The 21,642-nt window shown below is 45.0% G+C and overlaps 1 protein-coding gene across 2 annotated transcripts in view; it reads left to right on the forward strand.

Annotated features, from left to right (window-relative positions):
- LRMDA (leucine rich melanocyte differentiation associated) overlaps positions 1-21,642 on the forward strand; it is a gene marked incomplete at both ends in the record, with an annotated part of 1,106,223 nt that overhangs the window by 604,085 nt on the left and 480,496 nt on the right. For both annotated transcript variants that reach the window (XM_079700945.1, XM_079700946.1), the window contains 2 exons: positions 3,994-4,133; positions 14,669-14,786. In XM_079700945.1, the coding sequence (XP_079557071.1) occupies positions 3,994-4,133; positions 14,669-14,786 (258 nt within the window). The remainder of the gene's footprint in view (positions 1-3,993; positions 4,134-14,668; positions 14,787-21,642) is intronic.

Here is a 21,642-nt window from a genome sequence, read left to right on the forward strand (position 1 = left end):
AGCCCCTCTTAAAGGCAAAGACTATAATTACAAATGCAAAATTAGGTATGAAGATGAATGTTTATTTGGAATAAAAAATACATCAAAGCAAATTAAAAATTTTTTAGGTTGACGGATACTGCACATTAAAATATTTAGAAAACAATCTTTATACTAAACGTATCTTTAAGAACTTTTTTCTATTTCTTTTCTGCAAATTCCCTTATAAGTTCATTATGTAATTAAATTTTGTAGTATTTTCTATAGAGAGTAGATAATTCCATCTAATTGAAAATTGATTTTTATTTTTAATATTTAGGGATGTTTCTTTCAGTTTCACCATTCATTATTGGTAATTTCACCACTGAATTATTGGTAAAAGTTTTAGAATTACTAAATTTTGGGAAAACTTACACATTTCTCTCATCTATGAGCTAAAAGATTTCAAGACATTTCAAGTTAGTTGTGTTTGAGTACGTGTGTGTATACATACTCAGCAACTTAATATTAAATATTCTCTGAATTGATAAGTTCATTAGCTGTTTTATCATCATTTTTACGTGGGTCCCCACGTGTGCGTCAGCATGGTGGGTGGTAGGAATATTACTGCAAGCCATTCCTACTGGTGCTGTTGTAGTAACAGACACAGAAATGACTACAAGCCACAGAAACAGACCCACTGAATCCTAATTCAATGCCACTCCTTCACCATTTCCTCTTAGGTCCCCAGAGTTACTACTACAGCTACTCCAGCTACTCCAGCGTCATCCTACTCAAGCAGAAGTGTGACAGAAGAAGTCCTACCAGAGAAAGACAATGCTCTTAACTGATTGTGGTTCAAGTAACCTACGTTTGCAGGTTTTATGAAAATAGGTGACCATGTGACTCTTATTACCAGGGCCTTTCCCGGGACCCTGGAAAGGGCCTATGTAAGCGTGCAGCCCTCACGCACAAGCTCTGTTAGCTCTGTGGCACGTTTACGTACGAAGATTTACTCACATTAGACTGGGCCTACTTCCCTGGATGGTAGAATGCAAGGCTTCCCATCACTAGTCACCAAATGTTGAGGCATGACTGGGACTTCAAGCCAACTCCATTGCCCAGTGTTTCCCTAACTTGAAGATCTTGCCAGTTTTGAGTTCCATTCCTTCACATTTTCACCTTCATGAAGTAGATGAAGAAAAGGTGAAGCTTTAAGGAATTTGTCTCTAAGAGGGAAATAGGTTTGGCCCGGACTTTGCCATCCATAGCAGAAAGGGCTTCCCCTGGGTTCTCTAGGGCCGTTGTCCACATAAATACTTCTAACCACCTCATGTCAACACATCAGCGCCATTTTGGTAGCCTACTCTCTTGCAGTCTCACAAAAGAAATACTGTGCCAGCGAGCAAGAGTGATCAGCTGTCTGGCTGCCCCCCTAGAACTAGCACCTGGCTTGAGGCTTCTGGACGACCTGATGGGCGTGAGTCCTAGTGCTCCTTGGAGCATCCAGTGGGTCCCCTGTGTGGGGCAGAGGATTGGAGAGAACCTTGAAGGGGAGAAACCAGGACTGTGGCTGAAGCCCATGCAGGTCCAAGTGAAGGCATGGGGTATCCTACCTGAATGATGCTGTTGGCCCCTAGGCAGTCCTGGTACTGAACTACGACTGAAAAATTTTTGAGGAAGACACTCCAAAGCACGTGGGCCCCTGAGGTGCCTCTGCCTGGGTCAAAGGGCAGCACTTGTAGAGTACTGGCAAGATTCCTTTTTTTTTTCTTTCTTTTTTTAATGTATTGGTAATGACTGTGAAGGATCCAAAAATAGAACCTGCTGGAAAAGGCAAGTTTTCCCTGAAATTGTTCACTGTCATTTTAATTTGTTTTATTTAAATGATTTTCTTGAAGAGTGTGGTGACTGAACTTTAAGAAGTAGTAAGTGTGTTTTGTCTTGGGTGATGAAATACATTAATGTTTTGACTCCTGGCCACTTAAACCTGCTGTATTTCAAGCTTACCTCCTCGGTGGGACCTCCTTTCTCATCTTTTCCATGTGCTCCTTTTCCCATCATCCTCATTCCAGTGATCCTTTGTGGTCATTCCTGAATGTCATTGGTTGAAGATTTGAAAGATTGATAACTTTGTTGTCCATTGTCCTGTCTTTGTTTAGGAAATGGGGCGTGATGTTGGCAAATGGAAACCCACAATGGATGAGGATGCTTGGACCCTCTTTAACTAGTTTTCCCCTCTTTGGCTTGTGAGCTTGCCTTTTCATTGTCTTGGTCTTGCTCCCTCCCAGGGTCCGGTGCTTGTTCTTGTATATGATGTTGACATAGCTTGTGTATGAACAGTGCTTGAAGGAACTTAGTTTGGAAAATATAAGGTTGATGGAAAATATGTGAGCTTCAACCATCTGAAGGGCCATCACATGGAAGACAAGAATGACTTATTCTTTGTGACTCCCAAGTAGCTAAATGGAGACAGTGGGTGGGAATTCGAGGAAGATTCAATCCCTGGGGAAAGAAAAACTCTCTTCTTATGGTTGTTATAGGTAGAATGAGCTTCCTTGTGGTGGCCCTTTGGCAGATATGTTAGGGACTGGATTTAGACATTGGTTGGATTTGGAGTTCAACTGACAAGCTGACGTATGAGAAAATTGGATGACATCCCGTGGTTAGAGAGCACCGTCACAGAGTAAGGGCAGCCCTTTTATTTCATTTTTATTTTCTCCTGGAAATGGCATCCTGAGTCTTTGACTCTTGTGTGCTGCATCCACCATCACGTGTTTAGCCCCTGTATGCTCTGCTGGCATGCATTCGCTGGCAAGGACCCCGTTCTCTCTCCTGACACTGGCTAACTCTTCTCATTGATAGGCCCCTGGTAGTCATGCCTCGGTTCACAACCTGCTGAATCAGCTTGCCTAGGGCTCAGCTCTCTGTATGTGGCTTGGGAGCTGATGTGTGGACTAGTCCTTCCCAATGCCTGTGATTCCCTGAATCTGTGACTCTTGCCTTATTTGGTTTGGGGTCTCAGTGTTTATCTTGACCGAACAGTGGGTCCCACTGAGGGCATGGATCATGGAATACTCTCACCACTATGCCCCACCTTTTCTTTTTCATTCTGTCCTTCATAGAATATTGAGTTCACAACAGATTCTCAGGAAATGCTTTCTGACCTCCCTGGCTTCACTAAAACTGTCCTAACCATTTGTCTTCTCCTCCTAGCTTTGTGCTCCTTTTCACCCAATCCAGTGTCTCATTGCCACCAGTGAGGCCACTGAGCAATGCTTAGCTCCACAAGAGGCTGTCAGATCGTAAAGGATGCTGCTAATTCCTGTTTGCGTCCATACCATTCCCACGTTTTTTTTTTTGTTTGTTTTTTTTGCGGTACGCGGGCCTCTCACTTTGTGGCCTCTCCCGTTGTGGAACACAGGCTCGGGACGCGCAGGCTCAGCGGCCATGGCTCACGGGCCGAGCCGCTCCGTGGCATGTGGGATCTTCCCAGACCGGGGCACGAACCCGTGTCCCCTGCATCGGCAGGCGGACTCTCAACCACTGCGCCACCAGGGAAGCCCCATTCCCACGTTTTAATGATGAATTTCTCCCTAAAGGAGAACGAATATATTTCTGATGAGGCCTTTGGAAGTAATTTCTTGCTTTCACTACTAGAAAAAATAAAGTTTTATGGAGCTGCATATTGTAAAATATTTTACTATGTGGAATCTACCCTTCATCATTTAAAACAAAAATAGAACTATGTAGGAAAGAAAAGTACAGTGAAGCAATTAAGCTCATGCATTCTTTCTTAAGTGATCTGGACTTAACCTCACCTGCCCAGAGAAAAGCTGGGCTGTGTCCCAAACAGTAGGAGGGAAAAACTAGCCATGCCAGACACCCACAGCAAGCTGATTTCAACCCTCACCCACGTCTTGTCCTGGGAGCAGGCAGGACTCAATCAGCTGCTAGGCTGTGCCTGCCAGGTGTGGTCTGTGCTCCTTGCTAAGCCTTTTGTCTTTCTGGACCAAGATCCTTAACCTTTGTCACATCACTGACTTGGAGTGCCTGCTTGATCACCTGGCAGAAGTGACACCAGCTCTGGAGTACCTCAGCCTGCTGGGAAATGTGGCATGTCCCAACGAGCTAGTCAGCCTGGAAAAGGATGAGGAAGACTACAAGAGATACAGGTGAGTATCTAGGGGTTTGAGCATGGTGTGAGAAGGGAAAAATGACATCTTTGGGGAGATAATATTATATTCTGGGGTGCATAGTAGATGTCTGGTAAGTATCAGTGACCCCTTCATGCTGTATTAAACTTTCCCCCTTGGGTACCCTATAGCCAGGGTCTCCCTTCATTGAGGGTAACAAGAGTCAAGAAACATGAATAGATGTTGTGTGGTATAGGCCAGGCATTGACAAACTTTTTTGTAAAGGGCTGGATATTAAATATTTTATGCTTTGAAGGTCATATGTTCTCTGTTGCAGCTATTCAACTCTTCCATTATAGTGCGTAAGTAGCAATGAACAGTTGGTAAATGAATGGGCAATGCCATGTTCCAATAAAACTTTATTTACAAAAACATGCAGCAGGCCAGGTTAGACCCGTGGGCTATTTTTTGCTGGCCCCTGCTCCTTGTCGTAAGATCTTCCTGTCTGCTTCTGAGTCACTATTTAGAGAGAGGGTACTTCCCACAAAGGTTTAGAGAGCTTATATACAATCCCAAGAGGAAATCCCATGAGGCGTATGGCTTTGTTCCATAAAGCTATGCCTCCGTGTCCACCAACAATGGGATTTGATGGGCTCCAGGTAGAAATGCTTTTTTTTCTTCTCTCAACTTCTGAACCATCTGCTTTGAAATACCTGATCCAAACTCACTTCTCCTTAGGGAGTCTTTTTGATCTAACCCATTTTACTAAACTCATTTTTCCTCTACACTTGGAATTCTGTATGCTCTTGTTCTTGATTATTGTTTTGTAAATGTTTTGAATGATCTTTTCATATGTGTAGTGTAGCTTTTCTCTCCATTATGATGTGAGTTCTCAATAACACCCCACCTGAATCAATGTGGGAGGGAGGGAGGGAGGAAGGAAGGAAATGTAAGGCAGGTAGGACTACTGGAAAATAAGTTTGGGAGGATTGGGGAGAAAGGATGACGGTTCGAGAGGAACTGGTTCTGTTGGGGTTCAGATTTTTAAATCTGTGGTGACTCACGAAGGAATGTAGTTGAGGGCATACATTTTATATAAAGGCAAAGCTGTAAGAAATAGTGAAGGTTATTGAACACTGTATGTTAAAAAAAACATACATATACATATACATGTTAGCAAGAGTACAGCAGAAATTCAGCTGTACTTCTTTACTGGGAAGAATATTGTAGGAATCTTAGACTATTTTTAAGCCATCTTAGAATAAAGCTCTATCCCTACTTCAAAAGAAATGAACTAAATCTTTTTTCCTCATGAAGATTTTTATTTGGAATGTGACACTGTCAATTTGAATATGATTTCTATTAGGAGAAATATGGTTAATATCCAACGAGTGAATAGTTAAAATTTCTAAATCAACCTGTTAAGTTAATCACTTAGAATTTAATTTTCTTCTTTAACGTTACTCTTATCAACTTTGAGTAATTTAACAGCTTGATTTCAGCTATGAAGGGGTCATTTAAAACATTTTATCTTCTGGCAGCAACTTATTATAAGATATATCTTAGAAGGGTCAGGAGGTACAAGAAAGTTCTCTCAGTTAACATTTTTAGTAAACCAAGAATTGTTTGGGAAATTCTCATTTGTTTTTTGACTTTTTTCTTTAGATTTCTGGTTTTAATGCTTTAAAATCGTCCAATAAATTTTATATATGTACATATACATGCATGTGTGTATATGTGTGTATGCACACATTCACACACATTCATTCTTTCACTCACTTATTCACGGAGTTATATGTGAATTGAACTGTAGGTGCATTTTTTTTTAGAATGAGAGTAATAGAGTGAGGAAAATCTCCCACTCCACCTTACTGTATTCAGTCTCAAAGAGAAGGTTGTAAAGGAAAAAGAAAAGCTAATACTATTTTTGTTGTTATTGTAACTAGTCGCATTGGAAAAAATACTTAGATCCATGGTGTAAGGGGTCAGTTCAAAAGATCTGATGTGGATCAGTGACCCTTAACCAAGGCTATACTTGTGTATCATCCAAGACGTTTTGATTCATTTAGTGCCAAATGCAACAAAATAGTCAATAGGTGACTTTGATGCTCAGTCAAGAACTACTGGACTAAGGGGTACTTAAAGTCCCTGTCAGCTCTGGTGTTCTGAGATACTGTCCTCCCAAGCAGTTACAGTTCCCCTTTGACCATCTCATACCATTTTATATATTCCATCATGTATATTTCTCTGACTACTTCATATATGTCGACATCCAGAGAATGGCTTCCAGAAAGTCAGGACTTTGTCTTCTTGCCCTTTGAAGCCTTATCAATACTGAAAGTAGTGCTGGCTGTGTAATAGGGACTTGGTAACTGTTTACAGGAGGTGGCTTGAAATTACTGTTCCATCTGAGAAGCTGAGTACTTGTAGAGAAATGCAGGGCCCTTTGGGCACCTTGGGTGCCCACTGCCTATTTAGAATTAGATCCACTTGGATGTCAACAAACGCAGTTAACAAGCAAGGAACTATCCTTCAGAATCTACCCAAGTGTTGGTCATTGGGTCATGATTCTTTAGGGAAGGCTTGATTGTAGACGAGTGATCCTTCTCCTGGGCTGGCCTGGGTACCCTCCAAGCATACCTTCCCTACTCCAGGTCTGTTAACCCCTGGAAGCCGTGGAGGGCTGGGGCTGGGGAGGCTGTGTGTTAGTGCACATATGTCAAGGTTGCCATGAGGAGCTGGATTCTAGAGGCCACACACAGCCGAAATCACATCTGGTCAGAACTACCTTAGAAAATCCGTAAGTCACCCACAACACCGGCAAAATGCTCACCCTCTGAGAGAAACAGGAACTAAGAGCAGTGGAGGGCACATTCAACGTGGCCCCACCCAGTTATACATTGACTGCACGGCCTCTGATGCTTGAGTGGAGTGGCAGGCCTGTTCTCTAGCAATTCAAGATTTTTTATTTCTTTTACTTATTTTTTATTTCTGCTTTAACAAGCACTGTCCCCCTTGCATTTGGGTGAGATGAATGGGTGGATGAGGCAGTTCTGTTCTGTGGTCTGTAAGCAGCCCTGCTTTGTTCATCCTGGAGTCTGTGCTTCATTTGCCCCTGAGAAATTTTAGAGTTTCACAGTAAGACTTCTGAATCCTGAGTTCCTGTGGCATTTAGGTTTCTACAAAACAGTGTAGCCACCATTTGTTTTCTTTTGGTAAAATATTTTCCTGACCCTTCATCCACAAAGCGTGAGGTCAGTCTTCCTTCTAGCTGTTACCCAGAGCCTAATAGTAGGGCCCCTATGTAAATTTATGGGACATTTTCACTCGAAAATTGCTTAAAAAATGAATGATATTTCTGCAGTTTACTGTTTTTCACTTTAAGTACATTTTCTGACAATATGTCTTCTATTAATCATTTAAGCAGTAGTAGGAGCCTTAAAGGAGTGTATTCAGAAGCAAGAACCCATGGTTCATTTAGTGCTGTCTGAAAAAATTTCACATTGATTGGCATCCTCTGTGGTTATGTGATGTAATATTTATAATATGTCACCCAGCCATACATCAAAACAAGTACGTCTCTTGTTTCATTTTCATGAGATATGTTGATTTCAGAGAGGTCAGTCCAGTTTCAGGTCACATGGTGGGCAACCACTGGACCAGAAATGGGAAGTGACCAGATTTATGGAGCTATTGGAAATGGACCCACAGTTGCTTCAGTTTCTACTGATGCTTTCCTCCCCTCCCCGCCCCACATCACCCCTTTTCCTTCCTCACTTACCCCTGTGCACCCAGTTGGATTTTCTTGGCACACGTCCCAGCAGTAAAATGGGCCCCTTAAATCCATGAGTGAGCATGAACATACTCCCAAGTTGTTGAGCGGTGCCCTGGTCCTGCTGGGGCAGGAACTAAACTGAGCCTGGGGTTTCTCTGTGCCGTTCATCACAGCTCATAGCTGTTAACATGGTGAGCTGTTATAGCTCACCGTGTTATTACAGGCGCTGAAACCTGCCTTTGCTTTGCCAGGTGTACACAGTGGGCTGCTATTTTGGAATGAATGTTGAATGGAGGTGCATGTTGAATGGTGGTGCTGGACCTGAAGGTCCAGCAGCCTTCAGGACTGGGGCAGGAAAGGATGGGGAAGCCGGGCTGAGCCGGGGGGCCACCACTGTACTAAGGTTCCCCTTGGGGCCTCCGGTGGATTTGAATACTGGCCAGACAATAAATCAAGTATGGGGAACTTGGATGCCCAGGATGGTCTATTTCTTGTCTTCCTCTGTCATGCTTTTCTTTCCTCTTACTGCAGGAAAGACAGTAGAGTGGAAGTCAATGGTGCCCAAGTGCTAGACCTCAGGCATCAGATAAGGGAGTTGGTCTCATGGTCTCTTAATGCCCCTTCCTCCACTAAATCCTTCTGTCACTAAATCCTTCATTCTCTCCTGCCACTCCAATCTCTGGTTGGCTTCTCCTTCCTCCCTCCTCCTCAGTAGGCCCCTCTGTATTCCTTACAACTTGAAATCATTTAAAACGTGACACCCTTTCTTTGTTGCCTACCAGGGAGCAGCCCTGGGGCCTGCCCAGTGTCTGTCTCACTCAGCCAAGGGGAAGGAGGGAGGGACCTGCCATCGTCTGCTGGCTGTCCTGGGCTACCACCATTTCCCAGCGGTAGAGGAGCTGTAAAACTTGTGGCTTACATAACCCAGCGAGCATTCTCCAGCTAATCTGCAATCTGGGCTTTGAAGATCACAAGAAAGCAAAGGTCACGACCCAGAGATCAAAGTGACAGAAGCCCACAGCGTAATTGCTGGTGACCCTCTGTCGAGGGCCTTGGTCTGTCCTGTGGGTGTATTGTTTGCACTGAGACTTCAAACGTGCTGCCGGTGAACTGTGAGGGAAGTCAGCTGGCCTTGGCCGGTTGTCAGGCGTTCGTTAATGCTGTAGGTGAGCTCACCTCAACTCATTAGAGAGCATTGTCATCTCTCCACTCACAGTGTTTGTTCATCCCTCTGTGGTCTTTATTGACTTTTCCTCACGGTTCTCCTTTACCTGGAGATGTGAGGGGGTGGTTAGACAAGGAAACTGGAGTAATAAGAAAGGAGGATATGGATGCATTTATTGTAAATTAACTTGGAGGCACAGGGAATTCAAGCCAGCTAAAGCTTAGAAGAGGCTGGGGCAGCATGTAGCCCTTTCCCTTCATGGCACAGATGGAGAAATTGAGGCTCAGGAAGGTGGCAGAGACTGAGCCAAGATCACACAGCAAGCGAAGCCCAGAGCCTGGGCTCTTTCCTCTGCCCCGTTAGCCCCCACGCTTTTTGTTGGGAAGACCTCCCTCTTGTCGTTTTGTCCACTGCCCCCCACCCCCCCCCAACACTTGAAAGCTTTGGTCTCTTCCATAAGCCGCATTTAAGCCGCTGCTAACTTTGTAAAATTCGTCAGAGACCTTTAGCTGTTGGTCAGTGCTTTTGATCGGCATGAGGTAAGCAGCGTTACCAAACTGGGTTGATGTCATCCAGTCAAGAGCAAAGAAGCTTGATGTTTTGTTGGCGTGTCCACGCTTTTCTGTTAAGCTTTTGAAAGTTTGAGAGCAGTTCATGGATCACCCCTTGCTGCCCTCGGGGCCCCCAGGTGGGGCACCAGTCACCAGGTCTCTCCCCTTCCCATGCATGGGAGCAAGAAGGCAGCAAGAAGCCATAGGAAGAAGCATTGAGTGCTGTAAAAGGAAGGAAGTGGGGAAAATCCCAGTGACGCCACATCCAGTTCCCTCAGGATCTGGAAATTTGGTGTTACTTGAGTAGAGTCTCCTCAGAGGATGAAACATGGCAGCCAGCCCCAGGAGCAGACATCGGAGATCTGTCTTGGTGTTCCTGTGGTTGTGCAGAGGGCCTGGGGAGCAGCCAGCTCCCCCAGGGAAGCAGATGTGGGCAGAAGACAAGAGCATCCTCCCTTCCCTTTGAAGTCTAGATGAAAAATGCCAGAGCTTTGGGATTTCGGTAGAGAAAATTGATTTGGGAGCGAACAAATAAACAAACAAAAAAGCCTTTCTGCTGTTCCTTTTGTCCCCCCTACCAGTTGTAGGTAACCGGTTACTTCCTAAGAGAAGTTCTTTCAGGAAGCGGAGCATCCTCTATGAAAAGAGAGAGAACCCGAAAAGCTCTGTGTGGGGCTCTCTACTTTTGGAGAATCTGTTTGCAGACAGAGACAGATGGGTCTTTGAACACCTTCCCAGGGTCCCTGGTCTCCTCTTGATAACCTCACCTTCCGTATCACAGCCAGGAGGGCCCCTGATTTCACTCCCTACCCCTCCCAGCCCTGCGGCTTTCTCCCAGCCACCTTGGGAAGGTCAGGAAAGTTGGCATTGCCCTCTGGAGCAGGGGACGTGAGCCTGAGAACTTAGACGGATCTCTTTTCATTAATCAGTGCCCTGGCTTAACAAGCAGTTTTATAAATCTGAAGCTGTCTCCGGGTGCTGCAGGATTTATAGAGGGGGGTTTCTGCCATAAAGTGGTTTATGATGGCTGCCTTCTGTGTTATTAGTAGCTGTCTCTTCCTTCAACCATTGCTGTTTGATAATAGCTTTAAAACACCCAGAATTACTTACCTGCAAGCCCCATTCCCGATAGCCCCTGTTGACAGTCTGAATAAGTTTACTGCCCTTTTGTTGTACTTTACCTTCAAAACAAACTGATTGAACCATCAGTAGCTCGTGGAAGCTGACAGAGGCATGTCATCTGGACTAGCCCTGGTGATTGCAGGTTATCTGGGGGAGTTAACCTTCCTGCATTGTTAACTGAAATGTTTTATGTACTGTGCAACTTTAGGATATGGCTGTGATAACCCCAGTAACTAAGTAATACATCACAGTAAAGAGTTTTTGGTGCAACAAATAACCCTGGATTAAATTTACAAGGGTTGAATTGATATTGTAAAAGCCTTCATTCTGTGGCTTCGGGAATCCTCTCTTGTATTTTTATGGCAAACTTGTATTATACTCAGGATTGAAGCTGCAGCTTTTGACACCCTGACATGACCTAGAACAAAGGGAAATAGATCTCCCAAGACCAGAATGGGACAGGCAGGCAGAAAGCCCACTGGACTTATCTCTTGGCAGTAATGTTTGGAGCCAGTTCCAAACCACCAAGGTACAGGAAGGTCTGGTAGATGTGGCTGCTGTCTGGGCGCTGGGTACCACAGACATTGGAGCAGGACAGACCATTAGCAGAACTGGGAAGGAGACTCTTGGTGGCCTTACCAACCTCATAATTCCAAAACTGTTATTCCTCGTGATGTTATTTTCACTTGCACAGTGGTTTGCAGCATGCCTAGTAGCGTCAGCCTCACCTGGGAACTTATTAGGATGTGAATTTTGTGTGTGTGTGTGCGGTACGCGGGCCTCTCACTGTTGTGGCCTCTCCTGTTGCGGAGCACGGGCTCCGGACGCGCAGGCTCAGCGGCCATGGCTCACGGTCCCAGCCACTCCACGGCATGTGGGATCTTCCCGGACCGGGGCATGAACCCGTGTCCCCTCCATCGGCAGGCGGACTCTCAACCACTGCGCCACCAGGGAAGCCCTAGGATGTGAATTTGAGACTTCATTCCAGATGTAGTGAATGAGAAACTCTAGGGGTGGGGCCCTGCGATGTGCTTCAACAAGGCATCTGGGGGATGCTGATGCCCCCTCAAGTTTGAGAACAACTGTGCTAGAATATAAGCTCATTGAGAGTAGAGACCTTGTCTGTTTTGTGCATCACCTTATTCTCAGTACCTAGCGCAGTTCCTGGCAGGTGGTAGCTTCTTAATAATTATTTGTTGGGTGAGTGAATGTGTAAGTAAATGAAAGAAGACATCTCTTAAGACACGAACTTGGGGCCCTGAGCTGAGTTTCTGACTGAACTATCTGGGACAAGCCTTCCTGGTGCCTCTCAAACATCTTTAAGCATCGACCACCTGGAAACCCCAGGCTGGCCAACGGGATGGGAGTCAAGTCACCTCTAGTTTCAGGGGTGACTGGCAACCTATCCCATGGGTGTTTCTTTGGTTCTAAAAGAAGAGTGCTCTGAAAACAGCAGCTCTTTGTCATCTAAAATTTTTAACTAGCTTAAAAGCCAGCACTTCTCTCTCTCTCCTTTGATTTCAGGGCTGTGATCCAAAGTGGGGCAAAATGACAACGTGCTGTCTGTTGTCACCGTGGTTCCTGCCAGCCCTGTGAAGACATCTTTCATTCCATCATTAAACACTGGCTGATTTTCTAATACTGATGTTTTCTTCCCCTGAATATTCATCTTTTCCCACCCTACACTTAGTGGGTGTCTTTACTCCTTTGAGCGTCACTCCTGACATATTGTTTCCATCTGTACGTGTCTTTATTTGAAAGAATCTGTTGTCATCAAGACTTTGCTGCTACAAGCAGAAGATGGAAGTTTTTTCTGACACTGACTGAGGCCAGTGGGAGTTCTCCTGGAGGATAGAAAGGTCATTTGGGCCTTTGTAGAACTTTTCTAATTTAGGGTAAGCTTAGGCGGCATTTGGAGAGGGAAATGCTCAGGGAGAAGCAGGAAAGAAGGTAGTGCATACTTTGAGGCCAGGGAGGAAGCAGGAAGTAGATCGTCAAATTTCCAGGACCTCAGATGTTGGTGTGGGAGTTTCAGGGGAGGAAAAGGATACGCAAGATAATTTAGAGTATTTTGACTTTAAAAAAGAGTAATATGAAGGCTGTGATCAGAGGCCTCTAAGCTGTTGTCTCTGGCACCTGAGTGATCAGCTAAATCTTTTACCTGGACAAGCATATGCGAGGCCATGGGGTGATGTGAGACCACCTGATGAATGGAGAGGCTGGCCTTGGGAACCCAAGGCTTTGCTGAGGAGCGAGGCCTGCTACACACCCCAAGTAACATGCGCACTGAGAAAAAGCTCAGTGCTTGGGCTGCTTTAGGGCTTGGTTCTTTGAAGCCTTCTTGAGATTTCCTGTTCCTCTTTCTTTGTGCTCCCAAAGCTACTTTGTGTATAACCTCAAACTTGGCACTTGCCTATGCTGATTTCTAATTTCTTTGTGTGAGTCTTTCTTCCTCATTACACTAAGACCCTCTTTAAGAGCAGGAACCATGTTGTAATCACCTCTGTATACCTAGGGTCTGGCACGTAGTAGGTGCTTAAGAAATATTTGTACAAGTGAAATGAACTGGTATTTTATGGAGTCCGTTCTAATGCTACTTTCCTAAATGGTGTGAGGGTGAGGGAAAAAAAAAAACAACCTGGTCCCTGCCTTCAAAAAGCTTATAGTTTAGGTGAGGACATTAACTGAACACCAGCAAAACAGTTAAAAAACAATAAAATGTTAAAGTGCAGGGTGCTGAAAATGCCTCCTGGGAGTGTTGAGAAGGGAGAACGCAATGCGGGCTGCGGGTGCAGGAGAAAACTTCCTGTGGGTTGGGATTTGGAAGATGAGTGGGTACGGAGGAGGCTGGGTACAGGGAGAAAAAGTCAGATTCCCATGGAAATGATTTATTGCTTTTGACGTTGGGTCCTCAGCTCTTCTTCCTAAGCAGGACAGGGTCTAAACAATGGCTCCTCTGATTGATGGAGTATGGGGGCTTGATGGAGAGCATCTGGGTTGGTGACTACCATTGAGGAAGGAGACGTATAGGCAGGTGTCTATATCTTTTATATATTTATTTATATGTTTATGTACCTGTCTCCTGGCCAGGCAAGTCTTCTTGTCAACTCCATACACCTGCTTGATAGTTCATCACACAAGAGGTCAGTCATTGGGTTATCCTTGGAGGCCGTAATGGATCCCAAAGACTCTTTCCAGGGGGATGGAGACCATATAGCATTTTGGGGGCTATTAATATCCCCTAGAAACCAACTCTCCTTGTTTCTCCTTGATGGAGATAACCTTCATAGTGCCAGTGTAGAAGTAACTCAGTGATGATGAGAAAAAAGTCCTCAAGACCCCTGTTTGATTCCTCAAGGGAGCATTTCTCAGCTATATGTGTTTCTTACTGCTATCCCAAAGTTGTCCAGGTTATTATTATTATCTTGATGGCAAATTAAAGTTTCCTGTCTCAGCTTCAAAATGAAGATTTGCTGTTATCTCAGAGATGAGAATGATACAGATGACCCATAGGAATGGCAATGACATTAATGGTATGATCAGGTTGTAGGTTATTTTCACTGAGAACTTCTTGTGTAGCAAAGATGTTGGGTCCATTTTTCAGAATGGTAGAAGGTAAACACGTTGATAGGATCTTACTGGCTAATCCAGGGGTGTGTGTGTGTGTGTGTGTGTGTGTGTGTGTGTGTGTGTGTATGTATGTGTATCTACCTTTGAATCAAGAGCAACCATTGGTGTATATTTTGAAAGTTTAGTTGTGTATCTGTGTAAAATAGAACGATTTGGATTTCCCCAAAGAGTGGTTATTCATTCTTTGTGAAAGAAAAGAGGAGAGGCAGGAACCAAGGTCTAAACTTCTGAAGACCTAACGGTGTAGTTTCCTGCTCATCAGACAAATTGCATGAAAGTTTGAGGCTGTCATCCCAGTCTTCCTGAGTTACCTCTGACTGTTCTCTTCCAGATACTTTGTTCTGCACAAGCTGCCCAATTTGAAGTTTCTGGATGCTCGTAAAGTAACCAAACAAGAACGCGAGGAAGCTTTGGTCAGAGGGGCGTTCATGAAGGTGGTGAAGCCCAAGGTAAGCCCTCTATTGACTGTTCTTTGCAAGGATTTATGCCTCACCTGTTGGGTACTCTTTGACCCTGGAGGAAGTCCTCCTATGTGTTCAGAATGCAGGAGGGATCTCACACCAGGATTTCATCCATGGATATACTGTTGGCCAAACAAGAAGTAGAACTGGGTATAAACTGTGTCGTCCTGTGACCCAGCCTAGGGGACCTTATTGGTAAGGTGATTTCAGGCAGATGGCTCTTGTACCAATAAAACAGCATCATACACAGCCCAATGGTGACGTTCCTGGGGAGGATTTCGGGCCTCCCGGAAGACGTTTTATTTACAAGGTGGGGCCTCTGCAGGTCTGTAGCTAAGAAAGGAGAAACAGGAAAGCATTGGGCATTTACTGTTTCTCAGAGGGGTAGGATTCCTCTCGTGCCTCAGAGGGGTCCCTTCTTTCTTGGGACCAAAGGGTAGCTGGGGGAGAGTGATTTTCTCTTGTCCACAGGTGAGGGCTCAATAGCTCTTGGAAATATTGTTGGCAGGGAAGGCGATTATTCTGACAATGTGATCTGGGACTGGTGTGTGCTTCCGTCATGTAGCTCATGGGAATGCTGTTTACTGACCTTTGCTTCGCCAGCTGAGTCTGCTTGCGGGCCATGGGATTGAACGTGGTGTCATCTTAATGACAGCATTGATGAGGCAGGGGAGATTTGGCTTGGGGTCCTGGATTCAGACACAAGGAGATTATTAAAGGCATGGGCCTGGGAGGAGCTGGGGTCCTTCAGTGAAGCCTGAGGCTGGGGAATGGACTTGATGACCCCTTTGGAGGTCCCTCACTGCCCTGGAGCTCTGTGGTGCTACGGTCACTTCCTGTGGGATCCTAGCTTGTGTGTTGAAAACACTAGCCCAGAAATCCTTGAGGCCTCGTTTGTCCTCACTGATTGACTTCGAGCGCTCTGCACATGCATTGGAAGTGATTAAGAGGGAAAGAGGAAAAAACAAACAGAACCAAAACAGAAAAATGAAACCTCTTCCGTCAAGTTGCTCAGCTGGCAGCAGACCTCAGGCCACTTTCTTTCCCTGAATCCATGAGGTGCAACTTAGTTCCCGTTATGCTGAATACAATTGCTAACAGTTGTGGAAATATATGATATGGAGAGTATAATGCTGGCAGATAAATGTATTGTTACCTGTTTCAGCATGTGGGAAATTAATTGAGTGATTCGCTTCATAGCTATTAAAGTGTTAACAGTTTTACTAATGGAGGCACCGATTTGATGTATTGCTCATGACTGCCTTTAGTTATTCCAGCTTCTGTGATTTTGTCCAAAAGAAATAATTTATTTCTTGGCCTCCTTTTTTTTTTTTTGGTTAAAAGATTCCAGAGACAGCCCGTATCACCAAACCAAAGTACGACAAATAGACTGTTTATAGTATCTTGGGTTCCTACCCATCCTGAATTTCCCACCGTCATGTATACGTGCATTTTATAGAATAGATGCTATTTCTCCTGCTCTCCTTGTCTTTGACATGGAAGCTCTGGAAATCCGGAGGGTTCATAAAGATATACCCATCGTATTGGGGTGGGGTGGGGTGTCAATGTCATCCACTACTGTTCTAAGGTTCTTTGTGTCCAGGTATGTGAGTCCTCACATAATCTTCTAACGTGGAAGGAAGGGAACGTTGGCTTACCGTACAGATGAGATAACTCAGGCCTTGAGATGCTATTTGGGCTGCTCAAGTCACCAGCTCATCATTGCTAGAGCCCGTGCTTTACCTGTGTGTCTGACTGCAGAGCCTACATTCTTCCACTCTGATCTCTTACCCCTGGAGCACTCATCTCACCATTCTCCCCATGCGTCTCTCTGTCCAAACAGAACCTCCGAGGAAGGCCTAAGTGAAGAAAACAGGAAACAGCAGGACTGTTCTGTTGGAGTAGAGATGGGGGGAACTGAAGTCCTCCCCTGCCTCTGAAAGCAGGGAATGACTCCTTAACATCCAGCAGTAGCTGGTTCTCTGAGTCGTTAGCACCATCATCAGAAATGCTCTTCAAAGCTCCACATCAGTTTCTGATCAGTTATAGAATTAGCTCCTGTTTGTGTGGTTGATACTACCATCTTTACTAACTGTGTTAAGCTTTGAAATATCCACTAATTATTTGGAGAGAGACAAAAAGACTCTGAGAAAGCATGAGGCCATTTGGTGGTTATCCTTTTGTAGAGTTCCATGATTTCCAAGCTGGAGAGGGCTTCAGAACTCACCTGGTCTGTGCTCTTATTTTATGGGTGAAGGAACTGGGAGAGGACATAGTTCCCTAAGGCCCCACAGTCCCTTGGAGGCAGAACTGGGACCAGAACCCAGACCATCTGGGCTCCCAGTGAAGTGTTCTCTTTACACTGTGATCCTTTAAGTGCACTGGAGGATTTCTCTGTGTTCTGGTTTCATATCAGGCTGTATGCCTCTCATGAATGGCAGGCAATTCCCTTCTGTCTGCTGTTTGCTGGGCAATGTGCTGGTACTTTTCTTGCAGGTAGAAAGAGGCCAAATGAGCTCCTTGCTGAATTAATAAATTGGGATTAAAAAGGCTGGTTCTCGCCTGCTCGCACTATGTACAGACATATGTTTGTTCCTTGCAGGTGTGTATATACGCTTTCCATCTCTGTGTGTATATATACATATATATATGTATATATACACACTTATATATATATGTACTAGGAGGTATGTGTACACCCGGAGTCGGCTCCTAAGTGGAGAGCAATTTCCTCTCCGTGAATTGCCGACACTGTGCTGAGCACACTTGGTGAAGACCTATTTTTCATCACGGACTCGGAATCTCAAGTTGGCCTCTGTCCTTTCTGAGGCAATGGTGTCCTGTTTTGCTTACTTGGCAGAATGCGCTGATGGATGATCAAGGGGGCCGTGATTTGGGGAGCTTTTCTCATTTTATTCCTGACATAAAGTATTTGGGAGAATGGAAAATGCCTCTCCAATCACAGCCCTTGCTTTGGAGGTAGGGAACGGGCAGTCTGGGTGTTCTCGGCTGACGCAAATGCAGAATCATCCAGTAACTCATAACCCCCCTATGTCACAGGGTTTGATCTCGTACCTGGCAGGCCCCAGCGCTTGAAGCGCGGAGCTGGCCCTCGCTCCCTCTCACGATGACACATTTCTCCTTTGTGGCTGCCTTTTGGCTTTTGTTGTTTAAAAGCTGCCTTCTGTCTGAGCTCTGATTGTACAGGACGATGCTGTCATTCATTAGGAAGTGACAGCTAACATTGCAGTGGCTCTTCTAGACTCTGTGTGTGTGTGTTTAGTGAATGGACCTACAACAGCTAGGCTTTGCTCATTTCCCCAAATTTTAAAGAAAATATATATCTCTGTCAAATATTGGCCATCAGATCATGCCACTGTCAGTGCAGAGGGCACCAAGCTGGACGCCGAGGAGGTGGTAGACCGCAAAGAACGGATTCTGTAGTGACCAGACCGTGACCCCCCCACCTCGCTGCCCCGGGAAACGTAGATCAAATCAGTGCAGAGACCTGTCCAGGAGGGTGTGCGTGGCAGGCACGCCGGCCCTGCACGTCAGAGAGACAGTGCAAGAATCCAACAGTTAGAATTGCTTATTATGTCCTGGCTTTGTAATTGTTCATCCCTGTTCTGGCAAAGAGCACAGTTGTCATTTCTGTGACATAATTATTTAAAGCTGAGCCCTCTTCTTTTACAGGCACATATAGGAAGTTGGCTACCAACAGTTTAATCTTTGTAATCTTATAGAAGCGATGGGAGGCGCAGCTACCAGGGCAGCTGGACCGAGAACCTCAGCCTCTATTAGAAAGTGTTTAGACATGTGTGTTTTTGCTTGTAATCATGGCCCTTCTCTTATAGGTAAGGTAGGGTCATAGGTTTGTTTGTGAGTGTCAGTGTGTCCTTGAAAATATGACATCCGTGTCTTTATGTGGGCACACCTGGGTTTCCTATCCTGTGTAGCTTGTGCATTTGTGTAGTTTTGCATTGTTTTGCATATTTGTGTATGTGTCTTTGGGTATTTTTCGTGGGGGGGTGCACTACAGAATGTGCGTGTGTGTGTGTGTGTGTGTGTGAGAGAGAGAGAGAGAGAGAGAGAGAGAGGAGAGAGAGAGAAAGGGGAAGGGAGGAAAGGAGGCAGAGGGAGACGTGATGTGTTAAAGGAATAAACATGTGCCTTTGGAAATCTTTTTTATTCTTGTCCTTAAACTCGAAGTTGAAAGCTATTTGGGTCCAAGGACCACCTGCTTCCGACTATACTATATAGTCCCGCTCTTGACACTTGGAGTTGGGCCCAAGCTTTCCTGGGTACCTTTAGTTTCTTCCATCTGTGTCTATGTTTTTGGAGTTCCAGGCAAAAGGCAAACTAGGATAAAGACAAGGAGTGGAAGCATCTGGAAGCCCACTCTTTGTCAGGACAAAGCTGCTGCGCACCAACTGGTGTGTCAGCTCCATGAGGATAGGAACTTGCTTTTGTTCACTCTATCTCCAGGGCTTGGTCAGTCACAGAGGCTCAGCCAATACTCGTCAAAGCAATGAACTATGAACAGAGCATGTCAGAGGATCCATCAAAAAAGGTCGTCCATTTTTTTTATTGCCTCAGCGTGGTCCTCTGCAAAAGCAGGAAAAGGACTTTTGCCATAAGAAAATGTAATAACTTGGATCTGTGTGTTGGCAGAAAAGAGGGATTCTGGGTCGCATATTTGTTTTTCTAAAGGATTTACCCTGGGATTACTTATGATGGCAAAACCTATAGCCATCGTGATCCCCAGGGCCATGGCTTCTCCATGGGGCAGCTTTGCTGGGGTGGGCAGCAGGGGTGCAGTCCGAGCTCCCTGTCACTGCTAATGCGTTCTCTGAGTCCTTCTCTCGGAATCCTTCTGGTCATGTTAGGGATTTTAGGGGGAAAAAGTAGCTTTTCTCAGAAAACATGTTGGGGTACTCCACAAGTCTGTGGGTTGTTAAAATGAGATTTTCCCTGTCTTAGCTGCTCTTGTGCTTTCTCTGTGCCATAAAGGAGCACTGCCTCATGGCTTGTTTGGTTTTACTTATTGTTTTTTATGCCGAGCCTAGTTCTTCACTAAGTGCTACCTTGTTCTAAAGCACAGTGTGTATGTCTTTCATATATTCTCTTACCCCATGGAGCCAACTGCAAACATGTGAAAGGTTATCCAAAATTACCTCTAGATAGGTTGCAATTACTAACATTTACTCTATACTCAATATTTTTAAAAATATATATTTTACATAAAGCCAGGGTATGCCTGTAAATAAATATTGTAAACCACATGAACATGCAGTTTAAGTAGGCAATAAGCCGGTAGACGTTGAAAGTTCTCTACTGTGCCCAACTGTCAGAAGAAAACTAAAAATGTCAGTTGATTTTCTAGATATTTCTAACTACCTGAATACGTTAGTGTTTTACGGTTCTTTTCTGTTTTCACACAGATGTTTCTCGTCTAGAGACATATTCAGATTCTATTTCCAGTTACTTTATAGTAAATTTTGAAGGGAGGAAAAATTTTTAATTCTTTTTTGGAAGATGCTTAGGCATTGTGTTTAGAAACAACTTCAGAAGCCAAAAATTTGCAGTTTGTGTGTTTTTCCTTCTTCTTTCTGATTTCGCAGTTTGCCACATTCATTTGATGGGAGGATCACTTGTATTTCTTCATTTTTAGCACCATGGCCTCCTGTGTCTCAAATAAATGCTTTCAGAGTGTTGCTTTTTGGAGACCATGTTGGTAGCTTTTCATGGCCTTGCTTTTGGATAGCAACCCTCTGAAATCAGAGATAGACAGTTGCAGAGAAGTTGTGTCTCCAGCACCCTAGAGATAAAGTGCCCTAGCAAAGCCCTGTAGATAGGAAATTGAAACCACAATAGAAGGAAAGTGAATAGAACTGTAGTTGATGGTAGCAGCCTCTGAGAGCCACATCCAGATGTCCCTGGGGCCTGGGCAGGTGCTACACATATAGTACGCATCATTCTCCATTAAGCCCAGTATCTGGTGACATATCATTGTGTCTCTGTTGGAGTCATTGGCTTTCACTGCACCCCGATGGCCCAGCTCCACATTCATCCTCTTTGTGGCCTCTAACATGCTGGCTTTTTTTCCAAAGACGTTTGGACAGACACATGCCTAGAGGATCATGGAAGTAAGTGGCATTTTTGGGGGAATGAGATGTGTCCCTAGCGTCATTTGTACAGCCTCTGGAACCTACCCATGGGGAGAACTGTGGTAGATTTCATTATTTGTCTAAAATCGTTCCACTCCTTCTGCCCTTGCCATGGCTTCCCCTTTAAGAGAGAGGCATACCTCTCCATCCCATTGACTTTGGACTTGGCCATGTGGCACTTCGGCCAGTGGGATGTGAGTGGAAGTGACAGCATGCCAACTCTAGGCCAAGGCCTCATGAGGTACTATGTGTTTCCACTCACCCTTCTTGCACGCCCGCCATTGGCCGTGGAAACCACATGAGATGCAGGTTGAGCGGACACACGCTGAGATTAAAGCCTGAATCAGAACTACCCCAGCCACCCTCGGACCTCTGCACAAGAAAGACATACTGGTCATAAGCCACTGGGGCTTTGAGGAGCACTGTTGCTGCAGAAACCTGACGAATGCATAGGCCGTCCATGCTCACATTCTGTCCTCTGGCCTTCCCCGGCCACGTGAACCAGGGCTCTTAACTGAGACACAACTTGGGGAGTAGTGAAGTTCATGGCAGTTTTGGGTGTCACAGCACCAACTTCGGTAGGCTTTCTGGTTGCCTCACTGATTAGGATCGAAGGCCAGCCTCAGGGTCGACTGGCTGCTTAGCAGTGGATTATTAGTTGTGATGAAACTTTCCTG

The sequence above is a fragment of the Hyperoodon ampullatus genome (genome assembly GCF_949752795.1).
Source record: "Hyperoodon ampullatus genome assembly, chromosome: 1".
In the NCBI taxonomy this organism is placed as follows: Eukaryota; Metazoa; Chordata; class Mammalia; order Artiodactyla; family Ziphiidae; genus Hyperoodon; species Hyperoodon ampullatus.